The following is a 22,418-nucleotide window of genomic DNA, read 5'->3' on the forward strand; positions in this document are numbered from 1 at the left end:
AGAAGGCTGTGCCAAAATCTTAGCCAAAGACCATTTCATTTCATTAGGTAAATATAACACAGCAGAACAAGAGAGACTTCTAGGTGGTTGAATTTCATACTTCTTGGAAATTAAAAAAAAAAAAAAATCTGATAGGGCACGGTAGTCAGGAAATAATTCATGTGCAAATCAGTTATCTCACTTGACATAAGAAAAGGTACTTTTTTTAAAGAAAATCTAATCATATCACTTCAAACGAATAAGGGATGCTGATTCTTTAGCAGTGGCTTGATCTTATAAGTCTTACACTTTTCTAAATACTTTCTCATAATTGATTTGAGTCTGAAAATGACCCCCAGAGAGGAAATAGGCATATATTCCAATCTTATACAATTTTATAGAAGAGGAACTAAGATGTAGAATGCTGAAGAGGATTATCCAAAACAGTCCAGGGAGGGGTGCCTGGGTGGTTCAGTCAGTTAAGCATCTGACTCTTGATTTTAGCTCAAGTCATGATCTCAGGGTCCTGAGATTGAACCCTGTGTCAGGCTCTGTGCTGGGGGTGAAGACTGCTTAAGATTCTCTCTCTTCTTCTCCCCTAATACCCCCTCCCAAATAAATAAATAAAACCAAAACAATCCAGTGAGTTAGTAGAAAAGTCCATTCCAGGATCTAGGTCATCGGACCACATCACAGAGAAATTCTAAAATGAACTAGCTTAAGGTACAAAGAATATTTTTGCAATTGTCATCAAGTAATTCTTTTTGTAAAGCCATATTTTCACATATTGAGCTCACGTTAGTTAGAGTACATCTGTAGGGCTGTAACAGTCCATCAAGAGAGTAAATTATCTTTAATATACTGAAAATGAACAGAATTTGGGAAAACAAAGGCAGCAATTACTTCCTTTTGTTTTCAAAGTAGGCAATATCTGGCCTTCTTAGAACAGTTAGGGCCTCCGAGAATGTAAAATAATTCCTTCTTCCTGTTCCCACAGAGTAGATATGATCCCTGGGGGAAACCATATACAATCCTATCCCTCTGAGTTGCTTTAGGCTTCTACTTCATAATCCTTGAGAAGTTACAGTTTCCTGAGGTAAGTTCAGCCAATTCATCCTCTGCCCCCTGAAACCCTTCTCCTCAGACACCAAGTCCCAAGCTCACCACCTTCTCCAGGTCCATCGTTCTCGTCCATTGAGCTGCAGACTTTGGTGGATGCCAGGGAAGTAGAGGAGCCTCCATGTTGAGAGCTCTGTGAGGGAACAGAAACAAAGGATAAAAACATTCGGTCAGAGCGCCAGTCTGCAGGTGCTATGCCCAGCCCAGAATCTTGGGGTATAACTGCACCCATCACCAGGGAGGATTTGCTCTTAATACTTGAAGGGGGAGGTTCTTAGACTACTCAATTAGATTACTTCTCTTTCCCACCCTATTAACCTTAATAGATAGTTTAACTGTGTCTGGATAATCATTCTAAATATGGATGTTTCTGGACTGTTTAGTCCTTTTTCCTCAAAATCAGCCTCCCTTAGCTCACTCTTCAGGTTCATTAGATTTGAAGCCTCTCACCTCACTTTTCCACAGTCTATCTGCAAACGGGCCTCAAATATGGCGCCACTCTGATCTCATCCAAAATGTTTTCTATTCTTACCATAGGAAAAAAATTCTCTTCACTTTGTTTTACAGAATAGCCTAAAAGAAAAACATGGAGGCTTACCACATTCTTGGAGCAAGGTTAAAGAGTGGGTCTGTTAATTCCACTTTGAGATCAAGACACAAGCGCTAAGCAGGTTATCAATATGTTAAACGTTACAAAACAAGTCTGAGGCAAGGACAGGAACTAAAGTCTAAGCCTGGTGATGCCCTTGCACGTTTTGGTGTATTGTGACCCAAGACCAGTGAGAGCAGACAGGAGAACAACTATATGACAAAGCTCAGAGGATGAAACAATACCAAATATTTAGTATTATGATTAGCTACGGGGCAATACTTAAACAATGAACCTTTCCATCTCTGCTTCTATTCCTTGAGAACACAATTTGCATATTTCAATGCTATTTCTAAACAGTGAACACAGCTTGTCCTAAAAGATCTTCCTTCTGTTTCCCTGGGTTTATCCACTTGGTTGGCCTGATGGGAGCAGGAGGCGGTGAGGGGGCAGCATTGGCTCATGGTGCTGGCTGTCTGTGGAGCAGAGAGAAGGGAAAGAGCATCTGTAGTTGAATTAATAATGAAGAGGTGGCGAGAAGCAAAGTTGACCTATTTGTTCTCTGCTTACCTGTTTCCCTTCAACCTCCTCCCCATTCCATCCAGCCTTAACTGTACACAAAGTAGGAAGAGAAAATTTTAGATAATTTCTTTACCCCCAACAGTATCTTGCATAGAAAAAAAAAGCAAAGATTCTTAGTTGTCACCAAAAAGATGAGTATCACTGGGTAAATATTACTTAAATCATTGCAGGTCATCTAAGTCCACTGCCCGCTTTCCTGGGCGTGGCAAAGACACACACGTTTCATTGGCTGAGTTCATCAAAGCTGACTGTTGACGTTGGGGTGAAAGGTACATTCACAGCAGGGTTGCATCTGCTTCCTTACAGGACATTCTACAAGTTTTGGGGTTACTCTAGGCTACCCCTGAAGCCCACGTAGTTTGTGTGCTGTGTCCTTTCTGTTCCCGTATGGTAAGAGTCTGCCACCAATCAGCGGCAACTTGAGCGGTGATTTTTCAATCTTTCTCATCCAGCCTCCTTTTGTGATGAGCAGCACACATTTTTCCTCTCTCGGGCTAGAAAGAGGGATTCGCATTGGGACCCTGAAACAGTTTTCTCTGGAAGTGACCCTAACTATGTGGTTATAACCAACTCTGTCGAAGGTACTGGAAATGTATGAGCTTCTAAGTCATGCTTTGCTGACTTTCACGGATGTCTGTTTGTGAACAACTTGTTTTTTGTAATACTGGAATACAAGGCTTAGAGAAGGCAGATTTATGATGTCGATGTCTGGAGAAAATAAACATTAACATTACCACATTTGAGGGAAAGGTGTGTGTTTTCAGAAAGTGAGATCTTTTATCCCCTGTGTGATTGCTTTTGCTGTAGACGTAATGTTGTTCCAAGCAGAAAAGCAGTAAGTAAATGTCTAAAACGTAGACCTTCTCTTCTGGGCTTTCTGATCCTTGAATTTCTTCCAGCAGCATAGCAAGTGGTGTTTAATAATGAAGACACATTGTGGTTTGGGGTGGCAGGTGCTATCTTGTCATATGGTGTTTTAAATTTTAGTATACAAAGACACATTCTTTCATCAAGCGCTCGAATTAATAGACCAGTAGCATGTTTCCTAGCAAAGATGTCCACATTCATGCACTCAATTCCAAAAGCTGGTTCTTTTAATAAGAACATCAGATACTCAAAACAGAACTCTGACCCAAAGTATGTGAAAACATCTTTTAAACTGTAATGTTCAATCAACTGACTGGATATTATTCACTAAAATGCCTTATCAACTAACAAATTGCATTTTCAACAGTGCCACCAGACGTCTGATGCCCTGAATGCTTGCCACAATGCCAGCTGTGTTTTCTCTGCCTTATGGACAAAAACCCCTCAAGGTTTTTAGACTCTGGTTTAAAAAAAAAAAAAAAAAAAGGTAGAATTAACACAAATTTGCTTACATTTAGAATTGCTTATTTTCAACTTTAGTTTTGAAAATGTAGCCCCCAAGTAATTTCAAATTTCATGCTAAGGGTAACAGACCATTTTAAGAGAAAAATTTATATCCTTACAAATAGAGAACACAGAGTGAAAAGTTGTCATTTTATTATGCTCAAATAGAGTGAAAATAAATGTATTAGATTCCTAATGGTCTTATCTTTTTCTTTTTCCCAAAGAGGTAAGATAGTTAGCATTATACACTTTCCAAGACAATAATTATTCATGTATTCAAAGAATTTCAGGGATTGGAGTAGACCTTAAATATTTCCTATTCCAGCTTACTTCCATCCAGAGGCCAAATTCCCACTACAAAAATCCCAGCCATTTAGTCAAATGGCCTCAGTTCTACCACTTCCACTACTGAACACATTATTTCTTGAAGCGACCCCTTAACTATTCATATGAGACTAAAAAAGTTCTTCCTTATGCTGAAATGATGTTCTTCTACATTTTTGATTTACTGGTCTTAGCTCTCACCACTGGGGCTACCCAATGCAGGTCTCATCCATTTTTCCTATGACAGTGCTTTAGGAATTTGGAAATAGTTACTGGACCCCTTCAGTATCTTCCCTTTTTCAACTTGGATATGCCCCGTTTTTTGTTTGTTTGTTTGTTTGTTTTTGTTTTTGTTTTTTTTTTTTGGATTGTTCATCGTACAACAGGGCTCCATGACCCTTTTACCATCCTGGGGATACACTGCAGTTCCCAATCTCTTGTTAATGCTAGGGCTGAAAAGAAATGTAATATTCTAGGCATGCCCTGACTGGCACAGAACAGATAGAGCCTTCCCCTTGTGAATGGAATATTAATGCACTTTTAAGATCACACTGGCCTAGTGATAGATAGATAGCTCCATAACTTTTTAGCCTAACACTGAGCTCACAGTTATGTCAGGTCTCCCTAGTCTGCATTTGGGAGTTTGGTGTTTTTTATTTATTCACGTTAAATGTCCTATTTATTACATTGATATCCTTGCAGACTGTTATTTTGTTGATTCTGATTTTGTCACCTAATGTTTTTGTCCTCTCTCCCAGTTCAAGTGATTCAGTAATCAGTATGGCTCTTTGTGTATGCTAGTTACTAATCCTAAATATACTAATTTAGACAGTGCTGGAGCACTCTGATTACTGCCCATAAATCTGATTGAAGGATTTTGAAAATAGTAAAGGGAATAACGTGTAAATCCTTGCTCTTTAAAATTAACCCAAAGAGATTAATCAGTCTTTATCAATGACAAACAGAAGCTGAAAAGCCGACTTGCATTTTTTGCATGTTTACAAGTGAAATCAGTTTGCTTCTTTGTTTTTTCTAAACAGATACACCATTTTATAGTATATATAATGGCAAGATTTTGTGTTTGCTTCAGTTTGCTAATTCTAAGGCATCTGGGAGTGTATAGTACAGAACACACAGTTATTTTAGAATTTAATACAATTAGGTGCTCTAAGAGACATTGTGACATTTGAAATGTTATCACCTCCAAGCAGATTAAATGGGAACCAGCTGGGCAGGTTGCTGGCACCTGGATGGTTTTATGACACACCTTCATAAAAGTACTGCCCTAAGTAAGAACACATCCTAAGTGTAGCTATTTAGCTTGGGATCATATAACAGATAGAGAACATATCACACTTTTTGAAGGAAGTGAGAAAGCTGACATAACAGCTCTAACCACATTTTACCAAGATGTATCTGATGACTATGTACTTAAAACCAGTTCATTTTAAATATAATGGTACTAGTTACCCCTGCCATTTGTATTAATGGTGTCACTCAGGTGAGGACTACACTGAATCAAGTTTTCAAAAATACACAATTAATCCCACTGATCTACTCGAGGTAGAAAAACCTCATCAGATAAGTTTAGCTTTAGCTTTAACTGGTTAATTGTATTACTTCCCCTTCAGATTCTGTCTTGGCACAATTATTACTTTGTTAATATTGATTTGGAAAAGTGCTAAAAAAAAAAAAAAAGAAAATCAAGTGGATTAACTTTAGAAAGGAAACACAACCAGTAAATATTCAACAAACTCAAACTACTGTCTTGGTGACCTTGACTTGAGGTCTACAGACCTCTAAAGATGACCTCCACTAAAAAAAAAAAAAAAAAAATTAAATCATACTTTAGAAATTGAAAGTTTGAAACCTGAGGATTCCATGTGTATCTAGAAAAAAACACACATTCATTTGCTTTCCGAGTGTGTAAAGAACAATAATAAATTGGTGACATCAATATGTAATAACCAATAAAGTTCTATTATGTAAAACAAGGCAAAGGGAATTCTTTTTTCCAAATTCTTATCTGCATTCATCATAGCATGCTTAGTCCAAATACAGTTTATGGGATGGGCAATCATGTGCCTAACAAGAATCAATATTGAAAAATGTAAAATAGTATCATAGAGATTTGGTCAACGTTTTTTAAAGGGCTGCAGAACAGTTATTCATGAAACTGGTTTACTCAGAAGAAGGAAAAATGAAAATGGGAATATTGGCATTAAATCGATGTTAGTGAAGCCACCCATGGGAGCCAAGACTTCAAAAATAAATGTATTTAGTTACAACTTTGTTTTATCAGGCAGCCCTCTTGCCTCTTGTCTCTATATTCACTTAAGCCAAGATCTATACATTCAAAATCTGAACCATTTGTCTTGAGAAGACTGCTGTGTTGGGGGTGGAAGGGATGGACACAATGTCTCCCCTTACGAGTTACTCTTCATGAAATCATGGTTTGGAAGGGGACCAGAAAGTCATCTAGTTTACCAATTCTCTATAAAATAATTCTCCTTAGATTTACTCCTCAAATGAGATTCCTAGTCTGTGACGAAGGGAGTTCACTACTCTCCTAGGTACCTGCTACAGTTTATTTTAAACTCTATGATATTAAGAAAGCATAAATATAATTTGGAATGTTATACATTTGTAAATACTCCTTCCAGTTGTACCATTATTGCTTTGGGCATTGTTTACATTTAGGTTATGGAAATAATAAAGTGAACTAAAGCAAACTAAAACTTTAAAGTTAAAATAACCCTACCCAAAATGTTAGATTTAAAACTAGAATTCTGGACTTCTATAATAATTTTAATGTAAAATATTTTTCTAACTAAGTCAGGAGAATTTTCTGTATTCCCTATACTACATTCTGAATGGAATAAAGTATGGCTTTTTGTTCTGGTTTGAAGTTGGGTGATCAAGTATTTTATTATCATCACTATTTTATTACATATTATTTTATATGTTTATTTATTCAGTGGTTTTAAAATAGCTTGTATAGATATCCACGTATATGTATCTACATGATCATTCCCGTCATCTTCCATGAGATGACCTTGAGAAAGATGCCTTCAAACCCAGGAGACAGCTAAATGCATGACAATTTCTTTTTTTCAATCAGTTGACCATTTGTCTGACAAACTCACCCTTAAGACAACCCTGAGAGGAATGCGTATTAATGATTTTAATATAAGCAGCTGAAACAGAAAACTTCATCAGATAGTCTTATTTTGTTGTATTGCCAGTATTTTGTACTTTAGATGGCCTGGGATGCCATTGTGCAGTACCAGGCCATGATGCTCATCACATCACAAGAAGGCCATAACCATCATTATGAAAGTAACCAAAAGTAACCGTTACCCTTCATAGTCATTTCAATGTCAATGTCTACTTACAAGTTTTCTGAAAGAAACTCACTGAACAACATAGGTGGTTTTTCCTGTTTATTACATAGTTATTCTAAGGTGTTAAGTGTCACAAAGTTAACTTTGATGGGAATAACATGGTCCATCAGGAAATACAAGCTATAACATTTTACAATGAAACCACAACACAAAGGGATGGAACTTTCAAAACTGGGTAGTTCAAGGAAACATCTCATCATTTAGCTCTATAAAACTCTGCGGATGGCCTCAAATGGTGTTATTTTTAAAATATAGTGCCGTTTAAAACATTTTAACACCAAATGCTCTTTTTAAGAGAATATACATCCAAACAACTCAAACTGTATGTAGAAAGTATGTCAACTTCTTTGTAAAAATTTCACCCAAATTTACATTCATAATGTATTTTGAAGTGAAAAGTCCTTAGAACAAATAACTCAATTCCTTGCTTGTTGATGAATATAAACTAAGAAGTACACATTGCAAGAAAAAAGTCTTTGCCTGTGACCTTTCAGATGCCTACTGTCCTAGCTTCAAAACATTTTTGGTGGCCATATATAATACAAACACCCATGTATTACATGCACCATTTATACTATCTTGGAATTTATCCATCATCCTTACTAAAATGAACCACATTTTGAAGATACTATATATCATGCACTCTTGGAAATTACAGCTAGGGCATCAGATTTCCTATCTTTTCCACATGCGTTACAGGCACAAAATTACAAATATTTTTCAGCTGACAGTATAACAAACCGCATCAGGCAATTGGCATATTGAATCCAATATATCTCTAATTTTTACACTACACTCTTGCGGATATCTCAAACAAATGCAGTTCTCACTCACATGCATGATTCAAGATGCTAGCAAGGCTAAGGCAAATAGGTATAAATGGGCAAATGTTTGCAGAGAGTAAATTCATTCAATTAACATTTTTAAGTGTGTATATACTTATATAGATATATACACACATATAGCAAGTATAGGAAGGTTACTACTGAAAATATTCAACAGTTAGAATAGTGTTTTGAGAAAACATAAAAAATTGCCTTATAGGTTATCTGGCCTTGTTACCAACTTACTTCAAATGAAGCATAGTTTGGATTCTTTTATATTTATGTTTCAATACAACACTCAGCTACTCACGAGTCTATAAATCAAGATTTCATGTTTTAGTGAATATTGATTGACAATCAATACATGTCATCAATACATAAATGTTAGAGAAAACATCAGTGATAGGATTCACCCATTTTGAAAACTGAATGTCAAGACATAACAATACAAACATCAATGTGTGATTGTATTTCATAATTAACACAATATTGGATTTGTTTGGATTTCACATTTTTTGTGTATCTAGATTCCAATTTTTTTGTTTGTTAAATAAATCAGTACGTCTATTTGGAACCATTTTGCCTTATTAGTTTAGCATACTAATTTAGCATACCGCTTTTGAACTTAAAACACCCCAACTAATACATCACATTTAACAACTTATGACATGAAGGTTTTACATACAATTCCACAAGAGCCAGTAACTCATCAGGCTGTGTCACAAACACCATATTTTACTATTTACGGTCTATGAACATACACAGATATATAAGCACACCCATATACACACTGAGCCCTCAAAATTTACACAGACACCCACATGCCTGTATAGATATATGGCCACGTATGAAAAATTTAGCAGTCCAATAGCTCAAATATATGGGATTATTTTTCAAGAATATCACTCTCTATTTTCATTAAGAAATATGCTTTCAGGCTTCATTGTTTTTAAATGGAGAACAAAAAACCAAAAACAAAAAGCGAGCCCAATCATGTGTGGATTTGCAGTGGATGCAAGGAAATACCCCTGCTGGTTAACAATAGGGAAGACATAACATACACAAATAGTTTTAGAAGGCCTTATTTGATTTTTTAATATTTAGATAAGCCCATATAAGAACACAGGGATGTGTACAGATGGGTGGACCTGAAACGTCTTAAACGCCTATGACTTGGCATAGAAACATTATTGTGGATATCCCCCCCACCCCGCCGCGGCCCCGACTTGACTGATGAAGCAAGACAAAGAAGAAATAAACCACGCAGCTTTTAGAACCAATCTTCACACTTGATATATTATTGGTTTGCATTTCTAAAATGCTGAAAGCAGGGAAATACTTATCCTATCTTTTTCTACGATGTCTAAGGAAAAAAAAGGTGAGTGCAAATGAAGAGGTATCAAACTTTTAACTAGAGCACACTGACTTCCTAGCACATTTAAGGTTTACCGTAAGGACAAAAATGCATGACTTTTGCTGGAGCTCTCTCCAGTTTGGTAGAACAATTTTAAAGTTCAGTGCCTTAATTTTTGAAAAAGAATTCTGTACATAAGGAAATCTTAAGTGCCTATAAATCATCAATTTGATTCCACAAATGAACTGAAAACTTCTGGTTTGTTGCTAAGAGTTGTGTGTGTGTGTGTGTGTGTTTTAAAATTTCTGCTTTAGTATAATGGAATTACGCTCTGCATAGAAAGAGATCTTAAAGTCTATAAATGGTGTGTTGTTTCCATCTCCGAGGGACTTCAGTTTCAAAAAGTAAATGATATATATTGCCTCTGAACAGTCCTTTAATAAAAGTCATATGTTCAAGAGATTGAACGCTGTGGAACAGCATTTCCTTTGGAACTGCTTGAATGGAAAGCTGGCCATATCTATCGGCAATTAGCACAAGTACAGTTTCTTTCTGCCATGTCTAAACAAAGCCGTGGGCTTCATATCAGTTGGCAATATCTGCCGCTTATCCAGAACAAATAGCCCTTATTGGACCTTTCTAAGCAGTACTTGTCCCTAAGATTGACAGTACAGGGAAGTTAAAATTTTTGGAATTTATTTTTGTTCTGGACCATCTGACCCTGCCAGATTTAAGTTAACCGTTCCACTGCCTTCTTTGCATTTTTGACAGTTCAGTCAAATACATACTAATCTTTTATGGACTCAACTGTATTAAGTAATGCATTTTACAAAGACATAACTAGAACAGACACCAGCATAGGCAACTCCACAGATGTTTACTGTTTCAGCTAAAACAAAGCAGCCTTTTGATCTCAGCAGGAGTCTCTGTTCATTTCTATTGGAAACAGTTTTAAAACCTGAAGTCTGGAACAGGTATTATTATGAACTGTTCTTTCAAGATGGAATGATTCAGTCTGTGGTTGGAATAACCTGCCAGGGAACTGTCTTTCTCTCCGACAGACAGGATAATGAGGCACTAATTATTATAAGGCTAAGTTTTCAGATGCTGCTAGATTGCCTGGACTCTTTTTTTTTTTTTTTTTTTTTTTTTTTTTGGTTGAAATGTTTTATTCAGTTGGAAAGTGAGATGGTAGCATATGTAACTATAAACCAGATGGTAAAATTTGATAGTTGAGCAATTGATCAAGGAGATAAATTGATACCATTTAAAACAGTATATGACAACTGAATTTCTTTCCATCTTGAATCAAACAGTTTATTTTTAAATTCAGTTTTCGAGTAAAATTTGAAAAAAAAAAACCCAAAAAACTCAAGGAAAGGCCTCCAAATGGCATCATACATTTTAAATTTATCACCTACTGAGATATGTCAAGCCCGTAGAATATCAAAACCATGCTTCACAAGTCTTAAATTGTTAGTGTTTGAACTAGTAAAACTAAATGATCACTAGGGTATGGCTTACATACAATAGACCATACACATTAAATTAATTTTTAACATTCAGATTTTAAAATAATTATTTTATGTTTAAGCAAAGCTGACTATGATTTTTAAAACAGAGGACCAGAAGAGCAGAATTAGTAGGTTAATGTTAAACAGTGGGTTATAATCATAGACTTACTTGGTTTAACACAAAGGGAGTTTTGCATACGAAAATTTCCAAAACATCAGGACTTCTCTAAATGGAGATTTGGATATTGAAGGCCTGATTTCTATAGCACCATTTAAGAGAATTTTGCTTTTAAATTGATTCTTCTTAGAAAAAATCCAGACAAAAAGCCTGGTGTTTAAAAAAAATTTTTTTCCTAGTTTCAGCCATTTCACATTTGAAAAATTACATATGTGGTTGTAATTCATAGCAATGGCACTGAACAAGTTCTTCATGTTGGTATATTGTTTAATCTATATTTATGCTGCTTCCAATAAAAAGATAAGTTTAAGAAAATTTGCTTGGCAAAAAAAAAAAAACAAGGAAAGTTCCTAACACCTAATGTTAGAGTCTTCATGAGATATGTCCTTAACATGAGTGTTTCTCCTCAGCTATATCAGCTCACAAAATGTTAGGTAGCTTTGTCTACTGTCCAGGAAGAAAAAAAAATCGACTTGAGTATTTTTAATTATTTTGCCATAGAAGTAGCTTTAAAAAATCAGCAATCCAAATTTTCAAAAGAAAATAGCTTTAAGGAAAAAAATGTCTGTTGGTGCCATTTTAATTTGCCTGACCAAAAGTACAGGAAAATTGTATCTATATGTCTACTTATGATTAAATGAAAACCCTATCTGCAGAAATTATGAACTTATATTATATCATTAGCTTGTTCTTGTACTCAATATTGGGTCCATATATGAAATTCATCAAAAGCCAGGCCTTGCAAAAAAAAAAAAAAAAAAAAAAAAAAAAAAAAAAAAAAAAACAAAAAACAAACCAAACAAAAAAACCTAAACAACTGAGCTCCCCCAATCAAATCAATGTAGGAAATACACATATAAAAAAATCTCCAAGGATTAACATCATGACTATAAAATGTGTGTGTATTTACTTTTCTATGATTTGAGTTCATAATTTCAAGGTATGCAAAACTCTTTTGTGTATTTTGCTGTTAGACTTTTCTTAGAAAATGTGAAACACCTTCACCCAATCACAAACCATATACATTGCTCCATTGTCTCTTTTACACTGAGTCTCCTACTGAATCCAAATCATCCGAAGAGAGGGGGCGATACAGGTCCTGTAAGATGAAGGGCGGTATAGATTTGTTTACTTGGCTTTTTTGGGTGCCCTGGGGTTCTCTTAGGAGTGGAGCTACAATGAATGAGCAACCTTGGTTTCTAATGTCATCAGACCTTTTAGAATCTCCAAATCTGGGTCAGAGGAAAGGTAATGACTGAGAAACCATTTAAACAGATAAAAATGGTGCTTATTTTGCCTTATTGGCTTGAACTGCTTCTGAGCTATAGCCTTCTGTGTCCTGCTGAGTTTTATAACCCCTGATGGCTATCCAAGCCAACTCCACTACTACGCGTCTAGCCAATTCTTCCTTGAACATTTTCTTCCCATTGTAGGAGGGGAAGAGGAGTCTGCTTACCTCACAAAATAATGTCAGGAACCCCAGAAGGCATTCAGCAAATTCTGGTCACAGAGCAGTAACCCAAGTGTTCATCTGCCTTGTGCGTTAATGTTATCCCAGTAAAAACTGCCTCTCCAAAATTTTGTATTTGGAGGACAGAAAAAATGCAAGCTTGACCTCGCCTTCCCTTCTCAATGTTCTTCCGGTTCTCCAACCACTTACCAATCACCTCCCTTTTTCCTCCCTCCACCCCTTTCTGCTGGGAGATCTCTCAGTTGGTAGCCAGGCAACCAGCTCAGATCTGCAGACGGTCTAGAATCCTGGCTTCTTTTCTATTTTGTACCACCTACTCCTCACATCATCTGACTGATCAGATAATGTACACAAGTGAGCCATGTGGGAGTATAATGGGGAGCTTCATTCAACCTACACACCACACCACATTTCTTCCTGATGTATTAAGAAATAAGACCCCAGAAAATTCATGGAGGGAAAAGATCCTCTAAGATCTGCTTCTGTGACCAGTTAAATGCTTCTGGACAGCAATTTAAATAACAGTGTTTTAGAAAAATAGGGAGGTTCTTTGGTACATTGCCACCAATGCTTTTATGAAGAAAAATATCTGGCCTGCAGACTCTCATTGTATATGACTACTCTAAAATCCCCAAAGCTGTAACATAAAAATACTATTTTGAAGGAAAAAAAAAGCTGATTAAGTCATCATAATTAACATAGATAAAATAGTTTCTTCTTAATTGTGAAGAAAGTGATCAAGTGTCTTGATAGTCCTTTAAAAATTAAAAAATACATTTTTAATTTTTAAAGTGAAGTAGGCAGTGTAAGACTGTGTGTGAGTGTGTGTGTGTGTCTGTCTGTCTGTGTGTGTTGGGAGGTGCACAGCCAACTCATTTTCCTGGCCATGTTGCTAGGCAACACAGAAACAAAAATAGAACTAGCTACTGTTTTCCAATTTGCAATAAAAAGAGTTAATTTATTCTTTGAAGTCTCTTCTTTTAGCACTTGCCATCTTTCACTTATTTCAGTATTTCCTGCATAGGAGTATAGCCAACCATTTGAGAAGAACATTAACCAAATTTGAAACAGGATCAGTTTTTAGGGATATTCTAGGCCCATTTTAACTGGGCGGGGTTATTTGATGTAGTTGCCTCCACACCAAGATGAAAGCTTCTCTTGCTAAAGCAGCTGGGAATGTCTCTGCGCACTGACATGGTACATGGTTGGAGGATGTTCATTTATGGCCTAAATTGAAAAGCCTGGAAACTGAACCACCTCTGACTTATCCAATGCTCTGCTTACAACATGTGCTCAATAAATGTTTTCAGATGGGGATCAACCCTTTGTCTCCCTGAAACAAATGGGATTATTTTTCCCTCTCAAGTAGATGCTTGCACTGGTAGTTTCAATGCCACAGTGAAGACGCTACAAGAGAACCACCCCTTATCATCATTTCCCAAGTGCTGGCAATGTGAATTATAGAAGCCACTGGCCACACAGCTGCTAGTCACCGGAGAGAAATTTCCTGCCTCATCTGGACAAAATCACAGTGACGCCGAGAGTACCGAGGGCAGAAGAAGTAAACTCTAGCCTCATTCTGCCAACCCAGGGACAGCTGGGCAAAGCACTTTGTATCCCCACGATGGAGGTCTCCACAATGAGCAAGCAGGGAGAGAAGCTCAAATCCATGGCAAGGACTCTCAGTCACCATAATTTAGTTTCAGCAACTAAACATGAACATGATCCTGAAGCTGAGTTTAATTTGCTCCAAGGATGGAGAGGGATTCATATGCCAGGTGTACTAAAGCAGACACTTCAAAAGAGAGACTATTCTTGGGAAGAGCACGACCTGTGCTGTATATGACTGCCCCTCCAGAGGGGGGCCTTGCGGGGTAACATTTACTAGAAAAGAATACCCTCCTTCCTCTTCCTCCACTCAAGGGTAGACGCTTAGGGGCCTCCATGAATTCTGCCAGTTCCTCTTTTAGTAGTTCACTAATGATTCCTGTACTTGAAAACGCCAAACCAGACTGTGGCCAACAACAAAACTCATAGTGAAAACACTCAGATGGAATGGAAGAATTGCGTTTTCTATCTGGAAAGAGCCTCTTTCTCATTTTGTTTTTCCAACTGAGACTCGGAGAGGGTAACAGACTTAGCGAAGGTAACAGCCATTTAGTGGAGGACCCGGTGCCAAAGCTCAGGCCTCGTCAGAGAATCTAAACCCTCGACACCTGAGGCCAGGAGGCTCCGTGGAGAAAGACAGCACAACCTGACACTTGGTGGGCCAGGCGCCAAAGGGACCGGGGTCCGACCGAGTCCCCTGCCCCTGCTTTTAGACGGCGGCACGTGGACGCAAGCTTGCGGGAGGCTTGAAGAGAAGAGCTTCCATCCTGGATGCAGTTTAAAGTTATGGAACTTAGAAGTTTCATTTAAAAGCACATAATAAAAAAAAGCAAACTAAGAATCCAGTCTCTGGGTTCAGAAGCCTCCGAGGAGCCCTTTCTTATTAAAATATTCAGCGAGCGCCATCAGAAAACCTCCCAAGAGCACGTGTTCCTCCCCACCTTGCTCGTGAAATCAGGACAGTAAAAGGCCCTCTGTTCCCTCCTCTGCGCCTTCCTCTCCTCGGCACCTTCCCAGCCCATTAACCCCGCCGTGGTATTACTGGGGAAGACACACAGTGCCAGTGCGAGGGGATAAGAACTGTAGTTCTTCCCCATCCCGAGGCGTGGAGAAACGAACACTCTTTCCAGTAACTTTTTGACTTGGGTCTCCAAGCTCAGTCAACTTCTATCACATTACACAAAAAGCCAAATAAATAAATAAATAAATAAATAATGAAAGAGAAGGCGCTCGATGAGGGTTTCATTCACAAATACACATGTCATCCATGAGACATGGACATCCCCCTGAGCCACGGACCCTAAGCCGCTTGGACCACCATTCTGTGCCAGAAAGCAATTCCCCACCATGACCCCCTTCTCCGAAATGACACTTTTTTTCCTTTCCCTTCTTCAGGAAGGCTAATGGTCAGTGATGAGGTCTGATGAAACTCATCACAACCACGGAAGCTTGCAAACCAGTGCCAATAACGTCTTTGCCCATTCAGGACAAAAAAAGAGGTGGCGTGCTTAAAAGTGAGGCAGCAACCGTTGTCTCTTCACAGAGTTAAGCTACGGACAAATTGAGAGAAAATAAAACCCCCGAGTTCTAGCTAAGAGAAACCATAGTCACTGTAAGTGACCTGCCACTGGTCACCGCCTGCCCTCACCTGGTTATTACTTAGAGACAAGCAGGGCTCTTGGGAGCTGGCCCCTGTGTCATACTGCACGGAAGCTCAGGCAGGTCTTAAACAAGGAGCTTGCTTAGTTCCTTACCCTCTGCTTCCGCAGGCTTCCCGGGCTGGTGGGTGATGGGCTTGGCGACTTGCCCGAGCGTGGAGTAGACAGCTGACTACCAGGGGTTCCATTAACTAGAAGCGAAGAATCACAGAGAGAAAAAAAAATGGCTTGTTAAAATTTTTTCATGACACATCGTCTTCTCCGAGAAACAAGCAATTATAGAGGGACATTTGCTAAAATTCCAGACACCTTTCTATCTGTTGTCCTGAAAAACAGCTTCCGGGAATAATCTTCTTCAGAAGTTCATGGTTTTGCTAATCCTGTGCTAATTATAGCATCAGGTTACACAAAAATGCTTAAACACATACTCGGGACAACTTTCCCGGTGAATTTATTAACTGCACTGATAGATGTGGTTAAGGTCCTGAGACATTTTCAGTGGGATTCACCCTTCATTCTGTAGTTTAGCTTCCCAGCACCACCCAGTAGGAGTAAATATTAGAAAAGCTCACAAGTGATTTTCCTAGTGCCTTGTTGAAAAAAAAGACCCTTTCTTTTTACAGTTAAGAACTCACTTCTAGAAGCTCCCGTATCCACTTGTGCCCTATATACCCCTCCGGCCTAACTCTGAAGGACCTGCCTTCGACGGGACAAACTAATTGTCACAGACACTCAGGAACTCCTTGCAGTCTGTCTTCACTGCTCCTGAAAAGAAAAGCTGCTTTCTGATAGGTTTAAATCACTGGAATTCTCCCCGACTCTCCAGACTTTTATACAACACGATCACTAAATGCCATCAAAGCCACAGAACTCAAGTAAGCAATTCTCTTCTCTGAGTCCCATCACCTCTAGGAACTGATCCCACACTCCGGAGACATGGCTTTTTTAAAGCTAAATGAGGTTGCCCCTCTGCCACCCATACACAGGACAACATTTTCACATGTTTTATATCCACAGTCAATGAAGGAGAATGATTAGCCAGGAGCCACACACACACTGTTGAGGGTGCACGAGAAACCTTTTCCATGAAGGAGAGCAAGAATGCATTGAACTTACCTTCTATGAGTTCTAACATGGACACAGTCTTAGGGTTTAACCTGGCAAGAGCAAGAGGCGAGATCCCTTCTCAGCACTAAGCCCAGCGCCCGCGGAACGGGGAGGCGGTTGGATTAGTTAAGGATGGCTAAGGCTGCTCCCAGAGCAAGCTGAATGAGACGCAGGATTCATCAGCAGATGCCTTCTCTGCGTAAGGCTGACGTCTTCCAAGCAGCAGTGGGAGGTGCGGGTTCTGTCTTAGGCTACATCAAAGGTGTCAATTAAGCCTCATACCACAGCCGAGCCACCCACCGGCAGCCCCCACCCCCCGACACCACGGATTCCCGGAAGCTGGAGCTCTCCGTCCTTGGCTCTGAATCAGAATGAAGTGCCTGGGGGGCAAGAGGCCCAGTGACTCATCCGAAAATCAAAATGACAATAACTTCTAAGACCTGGTGACTACCTAGGTGCTAAGGACACCCGCACACCATCAGTGGTCCGGTACAGTGTTTATTGGGTTTTCACAATGTTTGCACAAAAACTTAGTGCCCAAGAGAGTGGGAAGCTCCTTGTTTTGTCATCTCCTCTAAAGATCTTTTCAAAATGTCACAGAACCCATGCTGCCCTCAAGTGTCCTTTTCCCTTTGAAGTGTATTTAGCAACGCCTTCAAAACAACAACAAACAACAATGGGGGGGGGGCAGGGAAGCACTGAGAAGGCTTTAATTTGCTTGGCATTCTACCACCCTGTCTCTGTTTAAAGAACAGGGTGCTCAGGCCTCCTCGTACTGGACTTCCAGCCTTCGGCCTCTGCAGGGGCAGGCTGGGACCCAGGCAAGGACTGAGGACCCTTGCGCCTGGGCAGAATTTACAACTAACAAGGCAAGAGATCCCTCTGAGTTGACAGAAAGGCAGGTTCTGTGAAAGTCAGAGTTTCTTTGTCCATTTCTCCACTTTACATCTCTACATCACACCTAAAGGTAACCCAGACTGGGAGGATTTGGGGGGTGGGCAAATGGGAAAGCAAGCAGATGATTAACATTTTTTACTTTTGATTCACAAATTTTATAAAGCTAATGGGAAACAAAGAAAAAGAGAAAGTGGCTTCCAGGATGACAGCCTTAGCCTTTTCCAAAAGCAAAATAAAACTGCAACATGTTTGCATTTGGTTAAGTACCTGTTCTGTGTGCATCTCAATTTATCAAAGACTTATTTTCTATGCAGCAGTAAATGCATTTAATTAAGCAGGGCTTTTACGAGTGCACTTACAAGCATATGTGTATACATTAGCTCATTTAACACAGTAACTATGAGGCGGGCACTATTCTTTTTAGAGAAGAGGAAACCGAGGCATAAAATGGTAAGTGACTTGACCAACAAATATGGGGACAGAGCCCCAAATATAACTAACACAACCCAGACTTGGCACTCCTCACCACCACATTTCCTAAGGCGCCAGCCTGCTAGTCTGCAGGGAAATCAGAAAACAGAACTAGTAACCACAATAAAGTATTTTGAGGGGGGAGGTTTTGGGTGTCGCCTCTGAAATCCTAACAAACAATGGGGTCAAAGTCATCCTACACCCTATAGAGAGGGTAAGGAAACCCAAGCTAAGTATTAGTAGGATTTTGCAGGTGAAAGGGGGGCACAATGAGGAAAAAGTGTCCCAAGGCCAGGGACTGTTTTGTGGCTGGGCCTGGGGGGAGAGGAGTGTGGTGCACTGAAAAGACCTCAAGAAGTTGGACTAGCTGGGAAATGGGCAGGAGGCAAAGAAACTTACTACTGAAGGTGAAGGAGTTGGTAGGGGTCCCATAATGCAGGGCTTTAAAATTCATGTTTGATTCTTATCCAAAGGGCAATGACACCCTCTTGAATGATTTTAAGCAGGAGCCAGGAGATTAGATTTGTATTTTTAAGAGCTCTCAAGAGCTCTTGCCTGTCAAGAATGGATTAGGGGAGAATAATAAATGGGCTGGGAGCTATCCCTAAGGAGACAGTCTAGGCAGGAGGGAGTATGGCACATTTAAGTGTCCCATAGTTGTAGGGACAGTGTGGCTGGGTCGAGGGTAGTGCCGTGGGGGTAGAGGGAAATGGAAACGTTCAGGAGAGATTTTAGAGGTTCAAAAGTGTAGGACGTGGTAGTCAGTTGGTTGAAGAGGATTAAGGCAAGAAGAGAGGGAGTAAGTTGGGAAGGACACAGAGAATTTGGACATGTGAGACTGAAATAACGTATGTGACATCAATCACGCAGGGGAGGTTGGTAGAATTTGTCCTGTTTTCAATGCAGTAACTTGCCCAAAGATGAACGTTTGGAAAGGTCTCATTTATATCTTCTCAAAGAACTGCACACTTTCCCCATGAGTGGCCTGTCCTGACACGTCAGGTTGTGCCTAGAACTTTTGTCCCCCGTCTTCAGGGCTAAGGACCTCTGGGTTTTTCTTCTCTCTCATAGGGACGCCTCCTTCTTCTAAAGCCCCTGGACTCAGGGTTTCTCCTTCGGTTGCGCTCTCTCCAGAAAGAGAAAGCTCAAGTGCCAAACAAGCCATTTACAATCAGCCAGTCTTGGAACACAACCTGCTTCAAAGTCAGAACGGCCTGTATTCTTAGGGTCAGAGTTTCTATTCAGACTCTTCCTCTTGGCCACCTAAAAAGCATCTGCAACCTCTTAAAAACGGTTCTTGACATCCAGACACTCCCACACACCTTACTGTTGAATCACTGCCGGAATACATAATTTTATTTCATAAGTACGGCTGACACATGGATTGAGTTCAGGTAATACCCAAAGTGTCCGAATGCCAGCAGAGACGGCTTTGCTACCTATTTAGTAGAACTTCTTAAAAATTCAAGAAACAAATGGCATTCCTTTACAGAGTTAAGTATTCCTTTACTAAAGGATTCCGTATTTCAAAGGGGGAAAACGTCAACTCAGTGTGGTTGTTTTTAAGTGGGCAAGCAGGTCTAAGGATATGTCTGGGTTCATTTTTCCTTTAGTCCTGGATCCCTCACTCTTCTCGTGACGTCCTGAATGAGAAGGGCTAAACTTTAGGCTGGGTTATTCACAGATCCCATGATGATCAATCATGTAACTGGCCCCAAAGAGCTGTGTATGAAAAGCCCTAGTTTGTGCCCCTGCCTTTTGTCCAACTGGGCCATCGACCTGAGCCCACTGGGGACACAACAGCATGAACTGGTCACTGGATGTTACTCCTCCCAAAGGATCCAGCCGCAACTTTCCCTTTATCATTTCAGAGAGATGATCCTACTCTATTTTACTCACTGAAGTCATAATTCGGGGCCCTATAATTAATCAGTCAGCACACACAGTGTGCACCACATACTTATAGGTGTCCGACTCTGTTCATTGGCCCCTGATTCCCAAAACTTACTGAATAGGAAGTTACTTTAAAAAAAAATCTCTAGAATTCAGAAACACTTGGTTTATTTTTACGAATTCATTGTTCCTTTTAAATGACTAGACCCACAGGTATATTAATTTAGTAATGCCTTTGTGAACTTAAAGGGTTTCCTCTCTTTACAGTTTTGGTCTTAAAAGTCTCAGACCACATGTGGAAGCTAAATATTTAAATGTCTCAAACTGGTTCTGAAATCCCAGCAATCTCCAAGCAAGATTACCTAATTACAAGGTCACTTTTTATTGTTACTTTAAAAAAAAATTTTTTTTTAAGATTTTATTTATTTATTTGACAGAGATCACAGATAGGCAGAGAGAGAGGAAGGGAAGCAGACTCCCTGCTGTGCAGAGAGCCCGATGTGGGGCTCTGATCCCAGGACCCTGGGATCATGACCTGGGCCGAAGGCAGAGGCTTTAACGCACGGAGCCACCCATTTCCCCTTCCAAGGTCACTTTTTAGACACAAACATCTACCCTGTCCTTCCCCGACCTCCTTTCTGCACATAAGGTGGCTCGTGTATTTGTGCTGCTGCCCTTGCAGCACAGGGAACCCGGCTGTGGATCTAGGGGGTTAGGGATTCAGGCGTGTTTTTGAGATCTAAGTGCTCGCCTTAGACTTTCTCTCATTCCCTGATCATGGAGGAGGCTATGGATGCTCTAAGATCTCTTTCCCCAGCCCTTGTCCATTGCTTGCCACATTATTGAGAAGAAGAAAAAGAAACAAAAGGCAGATGAGGTCAAATAAGGCCAAGAGAAAACAGACAGCTATCTCATGGGGCGGAGGGTTGCGGGACTCTTGGGGAAGATGCTTTTTCCTAATTCTGTCTTCATAGATGCTCAACACACAGGTGAGGTGGATCTCTAAATTTCTCTGTTTATCTACATTTCTTTTTTTTTTTTTAAGATGTATTTATTTATTTGGGTGGGGGAGGGGCAGAGGGAGAGAGAGAGAAGGTCTTAAGCAGACTCTGCACTGAGCACAGAGCCCAGCCTGAGGCTCGATCTCATGACCCAGATCACAACCTGAGCTGGCACTAAGAGTCAGTCACTTAACCAACTGCACCACCCAGGCGCCCCTACATTTCCTTCTTAAACTGAAACAATGGGTCCAATTCAAATGGACCGTCTGCTGAGAATAATGGGAATTGGGGAGTCCACAGAAACTGTGGAGATATGGGAAGTGACCTGGCTCTATGAATTATTATTATATTTTTTAATCAAAGAGACACAGAGAGAGACAGCACAAGCAGGGGGAGTGGCAGGCAGAGGGAGAAGCAGGGTCGGCTGAACAAGGAGCCTGATGTAGGACTTGATCCCAGGACCTTAGGATTGTGACCTGAGCCAAAGGCAGCCCCTTAACTGGCTGAGCCACGCAGATGCCCCTACGAATTAATTTTTTTAATAAATATTTGTAAAAAGACCCTTGAACACCAGGAAACCTAGGCAACTTAAACAGATTCTAGTACTTCTCAATTCACTCATCTGGTCCATTTAACCAGTACTTACTGTGAACTTGGAAGCACACAGAACATAGAGTGTGTAAAGAACTCCTGTTCTCAGAAATCTTATACCTAGGAGGGTGATAGGATATGTCACCTACAGACTAGGAGCCAAATCATTGTCACAGATGTCATAGGCGGAGAAGAACCTAAACAGCAAGGTGATCAGGGGATCACCTTCAATGGAGGTCATCTGGGCCAACTGGGTGTGTGCCCTTTGGACAGCTGAAGGGGCAGAAGAAGGCTCCTCGGATTCTGAAAGGTGCAAGTACAAAAGCCCCAGGGGTATCTGGTAGCAGTGTAAATTAGCTCACAGGATGAAGCTTACATCCAGAGGAAAAGGGGGAGATAGAGCTGGAAAAGAAGACTGGCCAAATCAAGAAAGTTCTTCCTATGAGAATAAGGAGTTTAGACTTTATTGGGCAGACACTAAGT

At 39.8% G+C, this 22,418-nt stretch overlaps 1 protein-coding gene across 5 annotated transcripts in view; it reads right to left on the reverse strand.

Annotated features, from left to right (window-relative positions):
* Positions 1–22,418, reverse strand: part of DCLK1 (doublecortin like kinase 1) — a 349,188-nt gene that overhangs the window by 64,140 nt on the left and 262,630 nt on the right. For 2 of the 5 annotated variants that reach the window (XM_059378351.1, XM_059378354.1), the window contains exons 6-7: positions 16,072–16,166; positions 1,147–1,231 (exon numbers count right to left, since the gene is read on the reverse strand). In XM_059378351.1, coding sequence (XP_059234334.1) covers positions 1,147–1,231; positions 16,072–16,166 — 180 coding nt within the window. Of the gene's footprint in view, positions 1–1,143; positions 1,232–12,255; positions 12,338–16,071; positions 16,167–22,418 lie in introns of those variants that run through there. The other 3 variants (XM_059378350.1, XM_059378353.1, XM_059378355.1) reach the window with 2 other exon arrangements.

Source organism: Mustela nigripes, chromosome 15 (genome assembly GCF_022355385.1).
Source record: "Mustela nigripes isolate SB6536 chromosome 15, MUSNIG.SB6536, whole genome shotgun sequence".
NCBI classification, from domain to species: domain Eukaryota; kingdom Metazoa; phylum Chordata; class Mammalia; order Carnivora; family Mustelidae; genus Mustela; species Mustela nigripes.